General features: G+C 42.8%; 1 protein-coding gene across 1 annotated transcript in view; it reads right to left on the reverse strand.

Moving 5' to 3' along the window:
* Positions 1-200: 200 nt before the first annotated feature.
* Positions 201-10,617, reverse strand: part of LOC114613502 (disintegrin and metalloproteinase domain-containing protein 2) — a 46,131-nt gene continuing 35,714 nt past the window's right edge. The window contains exons 16-20 of the mRNA XM_028758841.1: positions 9,198-9,381; positions 6,778-6,855; positions 6,394-6,523; positions 1,648-1,807; positions 201-234 (exon numbers count right to left, since the gene is read on the reverse strand). Of these exons, the coding sequence (XP_028614674.1) occupies positions 201-234; positions 1,648-1,807; positions 6,394-6,523; positions 6,778-6,855; positions 9,198-9,381 (586 nt within the window). The remainder of the gene's footprint in view (positions 235-1,647; positions 1,808-6,393; positions 6,524-6,777; positions 6,856-9,197; positions 9,382-10,617) is intronic.

Below are 10,617 nucleotides of genomic sequence, written 5' to 3' on the forward strand. Positions count from 1 at the left end.
ATCATTTATAACACACTCTCATGTTATTGATATAAATGATAATATTGCAAATTATTCAGTAGTCATTTGTATTATATAGAACTACTATATGACCATCGTCCATTAAATTATTATGTCTCATACATTTCCCTTCCCCCCTCCCTATTTCCCTTGGAATATTGGAGGCTCACTGTGACATTGTGGAATCTTTGCTGTCCAAACTAGTCTTTGGATTCAGTTTCACTTTCAAATTGCCTGTGTAGAGACAGAGACAATTCCTTAAAGACAGTGATGCAAGGTTGAGCTCATTCCTAGATTCTTACTGTTTTTGCTTAAACTGCCTTTAAGCTTTCGAGGCCATTCAAATTCACCTTCATCCTTATCCATTGCTGTAAATTTAACATATTATCCCCCAGCCCCACCCCATCCTTGGCTGCTTGGTTTCTATTGTCAACTTGAAACAACCTGGAGTCACCTAGGGAGTCCTACTTGAAGAACTGCCTCCATCAGATTGGCCTATAGCCCGTGAGAGTGGCTGGATTGATGTGGGAGGGGCCAGGCCACTGTGAAAGGTGTCAGCTCTGGGCCCTTAGGAGGCTGGGTCTGGGCTGTGTAAGAAAGCCAGCTAACTAAAGTGTGAACCAATCTCCATTCCACGTGCTGTGGTGTCAGGTGTTTCCTTTCTGAGACAGAGTCTCACTGTGTAGCTCAGGTCTGGGCTGGGACTTGCTACCAGGCTGGCCTGAACTCATAATCTGCCTGCCACAGATGTGCAGCACCGTGCTGTGGTCATGTCCTTTAGTCTTATTATTCTAAATTAGTTGTTTATCTTTTACCTTTGGCCGTTTAGTTCCCCATTTACGTTAAAAAAAAGTTAAAACTGAATGTGATGGTTTGTATATGCTTAGCCCGGGGAGTGGCACTATTAGAAGGTGTGGCTCTGTTGTAGTAGGTGTGTACTGTGGGTGTGGGCGTTAAGATCATCATCCTAGCTGCCTGGAAGCCAGTATTCTGCTAGCAGCCTTCAGGTGAAGATGTAGAACTCTCAGCTCCTCCTGTACCATGCCTGCCTGGATGCTGCCATGTTCCCACCTTGATGATAATGGATTGAACCTCTGAACCTGTTAGCCAGCCCCAATTAAATGGCCTTATAAGAGTTGTCTTGGTCATGGTGTCTGTTCACAGCAGTAAAAACCTAAGACACTGAATAAACGGAAAAACAAATTTCCTCAGCCTTCTGCCATCCTTTTCAAAATAGCATATCAAAACTCTATAATGGAGAAACAGTAGAAATTAAGCAATGCTTAATACATATTTAACAACTAAAATTAATAAGCAGGAGATAGCAATTTACATTGACTTTTATCCCTAAAGAGGCCCACGGATTTTTGGGTTCCCCCCCTCCACTGTTTTTTTCTTAGCAGCACAAAAAGCAACAGTTCTAGCTGTGGTATTTTCATACCCACTAAATTTTTATAAGATTAAAACCTGATGGTTAAAAAGAAGAACCCAATTATTCATTATATTAATCACTAATATATTAACCACTCAGTTTCTACACAAGGAAAAATGTTAAAGTCTGAGTTATGAGCTACATCTGTCTTAATGTCCTTAATAACCCATTATGCCAACTAATTATGAAAGAAGACAGGTACAAAGCCCACTCACTCCTCGCTTGAGAAGTCATCCAGTCTCCATTTTTTCCTTTGGGAATAGACTTTTACCAGCATCCCGATCAGGACAAGGATCACAACGTAGAAAGGGATGATCAAGAAAAACGGCCACCGTGCAGACTTGGAGCGGTAAGCACTTGCAACATAGGGGCGTGCTAGCAAAGGAAAGTACCAGGGGTTAGAATGTGGTCACTAGGAATATAATGACAGTATTGTGTGCTTGCTGTGATTGTCGGAACACATGTTATACTATTTAAAAACTTTATAAGGAATACATTTGCATATGGTGTAGGTAACAAGATGGCACTGGAGTCCCCACCTGCAAGCTCTTCAATCCTTGTATAAGATCCTGTCTTAGCCTTTCTTTTTGTATGTATCTTTTTGTTTGTTTTGTGTGTATTGGTGTTTTGTCTGCTTGCATGTCTATATGAGGATCCCTTGGAACTGTAGTTACAGACTACAGCTGCTATGTGGGTGTTGGGAATTGAACTCAGATCCTTAGGAAGAGCAGTCAGTGCTCTTAACTGTTGGGCCAACTCTTCAGCCCCTTGTATATAACTTTTTATGGGATTAAAAAAACTGCATGTGCGTGAGTGTTTGTCTGCTTGTATGTATGCACACCCTGTGTGTGAGCAGTGGCTGAGGAGGCCAGAAGAGGATGTTTGATCTTCTGGAACTGGAATTACAGAGGGTTGTGAGCCACCATGTGGGTACTGGGAGCCAAACTTGGGTCCTCAACAAGAGCAAAAAGTGCTGTTAACAGCTGAGCTCTCTCTCCAGCCCAGTGCTCCTCGCTTTTCATTGGGGACTTCTATTCTAGGTAGTCTGTCTGATCATATAGACAGAAAGAATTGAAGTGTAAGATCTCTGTTACCAGAGGGGTGTTCTCAAACTCTTATTCCTAGTAAAAAGAAAAAGATGTATATAATATTTTACATCTAAATAGTATTTTATTAAGAAATAGTTATGTTTTCATGTCCTTTCTCACATACGCTTTTTTTTTTTCAAAGTTTCTTTTCAGAATATTTGTAGCTTTAGTTTTTATATTTAGATCAATGGTCTACTTTATACAGTAGCAACATTGGCTGGCTCACAACAGCCAGTGGGGATCCAGTGCCTCTGGTCTCTGAGAACACCCCCACTCATGTGTACATATCCACCTCCCCCCGAGACATACACATAATTTTAAAAACCTGGTCACATTGTGAATTCCAAGCCAACCAGGGCTATACAGTGAGACCTTTGAGAAGTGAGGTTTTTTTGTTTTCTTCTTGAAATTTGTTAGAATTTCTCTGTGATCACACACACAAACAAAGCAACATCATTTCATATTTTCTGGTCTTTTGTTCCTTTCTTGTTTCTTTCCTTAGTTTAGGGCCTGGGACATAGGAAACTTACTGAATACATACAGCAAGAGCAGACTTCATTGCTTTGCTCCTAATTTTTTTAAAGAATTATTTATTTTATGTATGACTGTCTTTAGACACACTAGAAGAGGGCATTGGATTCCATTACAGATGGTTGTGTGCCACCATATGGTTGCTGGGGATTGAATTTAGGAAGAGTAGTCAGTACTTTTAACCGCCGAACCATCTCTACAGCCTCAGTTTTTCTCCTAATTTTATGGGGAGATAGATATTGCTTATCCCACGATGTGTTGGTTTCAATATTTTGATGTCCATTTTCAATCTGACTAGCACATCCTCTGTTAGTCTATTACTGCTTTGTGACAGGTGAGGAATCCCAATTCCCACTCTCTCTTTTTCAGTACCAAGGATTGCACTAGCTGCTGCTTTAAGAACACCCCGTGGACTGGTTGATGCTGGAGGACATCTGTAATCCAGCGGTAGGAGACAGAGTCAGGAAAACTGGGAGTTCCAGACAAGCCATACACTCTTTCCAACAGGATGGACATCTTCAAGCTTCTTTTCACTTTCCCAGGTCCAGGCACAAAAGATGAGGCCATGTTGGGAGCTGACTCTTAGCTGAAAGCGGCTATCATCTTTACAGCCATCTCGAGCCATATACCCTGACAAGAGACTTGTTTTCAACAGCCTGCAACAGCTGAGCACACTCTGATAAACATCTTGTTTTGCTGTTTAGTGCCGCCAGCAGCTGGGTGCACATGGTCTCCACGAGGCTAGGCGCCTGATGTAATGTCTTCAGCTGTGCTTGTCCATGAGGGCAAGGCACATGGTAAAGGGTATAAATACCCAAGATTTCTTTCTAATAAAAGAGACTTGACCAGACTCTGTCTTGTCTCCATTTTTCACGTCTCTCGCCCCTCCATCCCCACGCTCTCTCTTGCTAGACCCTCACCTGCGGACCAGAGCAGCAGAACGGGCTGTTACAAAGTAGCAGAATGGGCCATTACAAGGCCATTCCTTTTGTGATGACTGGGTGGAAAGCAGACAGCCTGGGTTCCCTGCTCTTTTTCTCAGGGACCTACAGAGAAAAGGCCTTTCCCCCATCTTGTCCCATCTCATCTTCCTCTTGAGGTCTGGGGTGCCATTACTGCCTGTATCTCCTCAGGGTCTACAGAATGGTACCAGCTGTTTGTACTACCAGAGTCAGGCATTTTTGACTCTACTATATTTCTGGTTCAGCTCCTGGTCCACACGTAACTCTGGGCACATGAACTTGGACAGAGTCAATGACTGCTGTCCTTGAGGTGACAAATCCTTCAGGGTTTTGTTGGTGGTCAAACATTCCGTATATTGGGGTGGGGTATTAACCTTCTTTTGTGAATCCTCATTGCTGATATGGATCCTTAGTCTGAGAGGCTGAGGTCTGTGACTAAAGGCCAAAGCCAAGCTTGTTGGGCACCCACTTCTAGAGCACCCCACAAGGTGCTGTTGAAGGGGCAACATGATTAGGAATAGCAAGGGATCTTGGAATCCTGTGCTCTCTTGTGCCTCATGGAAAAGGCTCACCAGCTGCCAGGAGGGCATCAAGGGGTACAGTGGCTATGCTAATTTCTCCAGGTCAGGTTAGTGTGATTGTAGAAGAACCCTTACTATGTCTTGGTTAGATAATTGGCTTTACTGGGGGACAGTTTGGTCTTAAAAGTATGTGATTTACATTGTAGTGTTTCCTTCACGTGGCCAGAGTGTGGTGCTGTGTCCTTCTAAATGTGGATTGGACACCTTCAGAAACCTCTCCAAGGCTCTTGTTGGTCTTTACGTAACTCCACGAAAGCATCAGGACAAAGGCCTCACTTTAGAGGGAGTTTGAGTCATTCTAGAAAGCTTGGGCATCTGTGCTTTTCCATCTGAGAACTCACAGTGATCCACAGTGGTCTCTAAAACCATGGCAAACAAACTGAAAAAAAAATGAAGGGGAAATCTGAAATACGGCCCTGTTGCACAACTGTCACAAGCACAGTTTATTGGAAAAGATAGCACACTTTTCACAGGGAAGGCAGGAGTGGCGAGAAAATCATGTTCACTTTATGTTTATGACAATCATGTCTTCGAACTTATATCCTTCTGGAATAAAGAGTGTCTCACAACAAAAAAGCAATAATAACAATGAATAGAAATCCTCAGGAGTGAGTATTAAATACCTTGTGATGAGTACCACTTTGGTGTATTTTGTTGCCATAGTAAACTGCATGGATTGACAGACAGTCTTACAGTAGACACCCATTAGTATGGACTTTTTTTCTTCCCTTTATGGTACCTGGGCTTGAACTCAGGGCTTGGTATGTGCTGTCTAAGCTCCCTACCTCGATATGAAAATTTTTAACTTTTTCTACAGATAAGTATATACTATGAGCTAGTAGTATGTTAAGAGTTTTCCTTGTGCAATTGTAAAGATGCTCTTCTGCAATTTTTGTTTGTTAGTTTGCACATGTGGCATCAGGGCTATGTTTTTCTCCAATGATAAATTAGCTGGGAGGGCTTAGCCTACCACTGCTCTTTAAGTGCTACTTCTTCCTGGCAGAAAACGGGTCTTCCTTCCTTCCTTCCTTCCTTCCTTCCTTCCTTCCTTCCTTCCTTCCTTCCTTCTTTCCTTCCCTTCCTCCCTCCCTCCCTCTGTTCCTCCCTCCCTCCCTCCCTCCTTCCATCCCTCCCTCCCTTTGTTTCTTTCCTTCTTTCCTGGTAGGTTTCTTAGCCACAAATCCCAAATTAGAGAACTTTGACTCCAGCTTCTTGGTTCTACCTTTTGGCTGACAATTCCTCATCACACCTGGGTGGCTTTGCCAGCCTGTTTCTTGTTGGTAGTGGACAGGAGCCCAAACCATACACACTTCTCCTGACCACGTCCAGTTCACAAGGACAGGATACTTTCAATATGTGTTTCTTAGTGTAGAGTCCAGTAAGGTCACAGTTATGGATCTCTTTGGCAGAAACCTTTCACTTTTTTGGACCTTGTTGCGGCTATTGTAGACTGAACTACTTAACATTCTTAGTAGCCCAACCCCTCAGTTTTTGTTAGTGTGTGTGTGTGTGTGTGTGTGTGTGTGTGTGTTTCCAGAAGTGGATGGTAAGTGCCTTCCTCAATTTCTCTACACCTTATCTTCTGTGTCTCTCACTGGCCTGGAGGTCACCAATTAGTCTAGACTGGCTCTTGACTCTGGCTCCTCAGTGGCAGAATTTGAAGTCTGTGCCACCTCTGAGCATTTTTTATGCGAATTCTGGGGAATCAAACTCAGGTCGTCACATTTGTGAGGTAAACATTTCACTTCCCCTCTTCCACAACGCTCTAGTTATGTTTTCTACTTGTGAGTAAGACTTACCAGGGATTGATTCAGCCCGATACTGGTTGCCGCTATCAATGCTCCCACCAGGCCATGCCTCCTTTGTATTTATACAGTCTGGAGGTAAGTACGTGGGATCACAGTGGCAATGCTTCTTGTTATTACATACCTGAAAACACCATAAAGTCACAGGCTGAGTCAGGCAGCCGGGTTCATTCACACGCAGGAAGTCTGTAGAGTAACGACTATGTAAAATTACATCCATTTGCCTCTGTGGCTTACTATTGGGAAGGGTGGGGGTAAGAAGGCATGGAAGCAGAGAAGAGGGAGGGAGAAGGAGGAGGAAGGAGAGGAATTTAGGCCTTGCTCTCCAGAGCAGGTTCAGTGGCTTTCCCTTTTCTCACTCACAGGTCTGCTACTTACACCATGATTGTTGCAATTTTCTGGGGTGCAATCATAGTTCAAGACATTGTCGTCTACACATTGTTGATTCAAGCAAACCTAGAACAAAGAAAGTAACTGAGATGCCAGGCTGACTTACCCCTTAGTTAAAAGCATTCCGTACTCTCTTAAGGTAAAACAAAACAAAACAAAAAAACCAACCACCTTGAAGTATCACCTCATCCCAGTTAAACCGGCCAGGGATGAAGGGACAAACGAACAATGTTAGAATTTAATTTTAAGCGGCGGCAGTTAACATCCTCAGGAATCCCTAGCGGGAGGCGCACCCATGAAGAGCTGGAATAAACCAGGAGCGAGCGTGTCCGCAAGTATATAAAGTATATAACCAAGTATATAAAGGGCACCACATGGAGATTCCAGCCCTAGACGATGGACTCCTAAGGGAGTCAAACGAAGCTTCGCTGCATGGGCAGAACAGCAGGTGTGGGTAGCAGGCAATGAGACACGGATGGAGCTGAAGATGGGGTGTTTGAGGTGGAAGAGTCTATGAGATGGAGTCGAACAAGCCAGAGAAGTGACTGGGAGGAGCACCATCAAGCTGGCCAAGGTCTGGCCCATGATGTGCACAATGGTTTTTTGGGTTTTTGTTTTGTCATCCTTGCCATTACATACCTGCTGACCGTGTTAATGCACTCACAGACAGGGAAGACTGTGTTCTCTCATTTCCTCTAATACTGCCATAAAAAGGTTATGACCCAAACCTAGAGATTCCAACTGGACTGTGCACCTGCAGAGCTCACGATCAGGGCAGCACCAGTGACACCAGCTCGTTGTCACAGGCAAACTGAGCGGCCACTGCAGTGCTGTTGTTGGATTTGTTTCTCTTGGGTTTTACTCGGAGTTAATGGTTTAATCTTCATCTTGTATACATATGGTGGACAACATACTGTTTTGGTATACAGATGGAATTTTAATTTTAAACAGCTCATTTGGAAAACAAGATTGTGGCTCTATGTATGTGTTATCTTCCTTCTAACCATGAAACAGAATATTAGTCAAGCCTTAAAAAAAAGGCAATTCTGACTTTGGGAATATGGCCGAACTATAATGAGTGACATCACACAGACACAGAAGGACACATATGTCATGACTTTACTTATGTATGGAACCTAACAGAAACTGACAGAAGGTCCACGGTGACAAGAAGAGAATGCAGAGAAGTCATGTAAGCTTGCAGTACCACGCCGGGCGGTGGTGGCGCACGCCTTTAATCCCAGCACTTGGGAGGCAGAGGCAGGCGGATTTCTGAGTTCGAGGCCAGCCTGGTCTACAGAGTGAGTTCCAGGACAGCCAGGGCTACACAGAGAAACCCTGTCTCAAAAAACCAATTAAAAAAAAAAAAAAAAGCTTGCAGTACCACAATTTGCAGTTGTGAAAGGTGATGGAGGATGAGTAAATCTAGGAATATAACTGACAGCATGGGGATGGCAGTTGATATTGTGTGCCTAAAGTGTGACGAGAGAACAGGCCTGAGGTGTTCTTGCCATACTATATGCACACGGTAATGTACTCGAGAAGGGAAATCACAGGCATATATCAGACAACGTGGTGTACTAGTTTCATTTCTGTTGTTGTGATAAAATACTTTGATCAGAAACAACTCAGGGGAGGGATCTATCACTGAGGGTAGGAACTCAGGCAGCTAGTTGCATCCCATCCATAATCAGAAACAGAGAGCAACGAATCCGTGCAGGCCCACTTGCTTAATTGCTTCTCTACTCTCAGCTAGGTTTCTCCTCTCTTATAATAAGCAGGATTCCTTGCTAGGGAATGGTGCTGCCCACAAGGGGCTGTGCCTTCCAACATCAATTAACAATCAAAACACCCACCTCTCCCACCCCCACAGATGCCCTTGGACCAACCTGATCTAGATAATTCCTCAGTTGAGACTCTCTTCCCAGGTAGCAAGTTGATAGTTAAAACTAACCATTTCAATACATGTAAGCCATTAATTTAATAGAGAAAATTTTGCTTTTGCCTTACTCTGTGACCTCTTTAACTTTCACCATTATTTAAGAATAATTACATCAAAAGATAAATCACCACATCAGAAGGCGTTCCCCACCCCCCTCTGTAACATTCTGAAAATGTAACAAAATGCAATGGGTGAACAGTGAGAGTGTTTCTTCGGAGGATTTGTGTGACTTCCACAAAAAATACAAAGCAGCCAATGAGATAACCACAGCAGCAGCAGCAGCTGTGCAAGGTCAATGGCTTTATTCTATTTTACTCTTTGAAATTTGTTTTTTAGTTTCAAACTTCTATGTTAGATTGCATACTTACATTTTTGAGAGAATGTGTTACTAGGCATATGTACCAATAAAGATATAATACACACTGGGAGAGGACACTGGGGAGCTATGGGAGAGGAGGTGGCCTACCTTGTTTATCCCGCAGACAGTTCCGTCTTTCACCCACATCTTCTGGCTCTCATTATGACCTTGGGGATATTCCAGGGAAATGCAGATGTGCCCACTTATATTGGCATAAATAACAATGGCAGACCTTATTTTAAGTACATTTTCACTTTGGTATTTACAAATTAACTTCCCACACATCCGGTCACTATAATTTACAAATAAATGTAAGTCATTATTTTAGTAGAGAAATATTTGAATATACTTTTAAAAAATAAATAGATTTAAACATTGGAGTTGGCAAGTAAGGTATAGGCAATTAGTTTTGGATAACACACAGAGTCCTTCCTGAATTGCTAACAATAATGAACTACTCAATTATGAATTCCTCCGTTAGCTGGACGACTGTGATTTTTTTCACCAGCATTTGATCTTTAATCACAATCAAATTCAAGCTTATTCTAAACTTTTAAAAATGAGCAATTGGCTTTGTCATCAGCTCCACTGGGTTCCTTTTTTGGTTTAACAACTGATAAGATATTGAAATCCATATTTAAAGAACATCGTAGACCATGCATATTATTAAAATAAAATAATCAAACCATACATACCTTAAATGCTAGTGCAGAAATATATAGAAAAAAACAAAAGCATAAACATAACCAGACAATAAAGGGATGTTAGCTACAGAAGAACAGTAGTAAAAATGAAGACTGATGGTCAGACAAAGAAAGAACGTAGACCAGAAAACTCTTGGATGGTCTGGTCAATGGGAGAAAGAAGTATACTTTCTCCCTGCTCCACACACAGAGACTCCTTGTCAAGGTGGAAGGTCATCTCCTGTATAAATGGCTTCCTAACCAACTTCCTGGTAAGATGGTCCTTGAAAACCGTCTCCTTCCACCCTCCAGTCAGCTAGCTCCTCATCACAGAGCTCACTCTCTCCCATCTCTTTGTCTCTAGACTAACTGACTTCTGTGTATGATGGGACTGGGGCCTTGAACAGTAGACAGATGTGCACTTATTCACAAGAAGAACGCAGACCCAGAAAAGAAAAAAAAAACTGGGCAGTTATGTCTCTTAGGCAGCTGCTGCTACTTTCTTTAGCTAGGGGTTATTTACTCTTTTAGTGGGAGGGCTGGCCATAAAAACCAGTAACCTGGATGCCTTTTTTTCTTTGATGCAATTGCCAAAAATCCTTCTGCGTGTAACAAACACTGAGACCAGCAGCCCCAGTGAAGTGACGGATGATAAGAACTGAAGGGAGTCACCCAAATGATCCAGGTGAAGTTCTTCGAGGAGAAGCATAACTATGCTAGAAAGCCCAGTGAGACATGGGCCTACGGAGCAGATTTCTGTAACCACGAAAGATGGAGACAGAATACTGGCACCTTCAGCAAATCGTATCTGCATACTACATACATGCATATGTACAGAGAGAGAG

Source organism: Grammomys surdaster, unplaced genomic scaffold (genome assembly GCF_004785775.1).
Source record: "Grammomys surdaster isolate TR1022 unplaced genomic scaffold, NIH_TR_1.0 126219, whole genome shotgun sequence".
Classification (NCBI taxonomy): Eukaryota; Metazoa; Chordata; class Mammalia; order Rodentia; family Muridae; genus Grammomys; species Grammomys surdaster.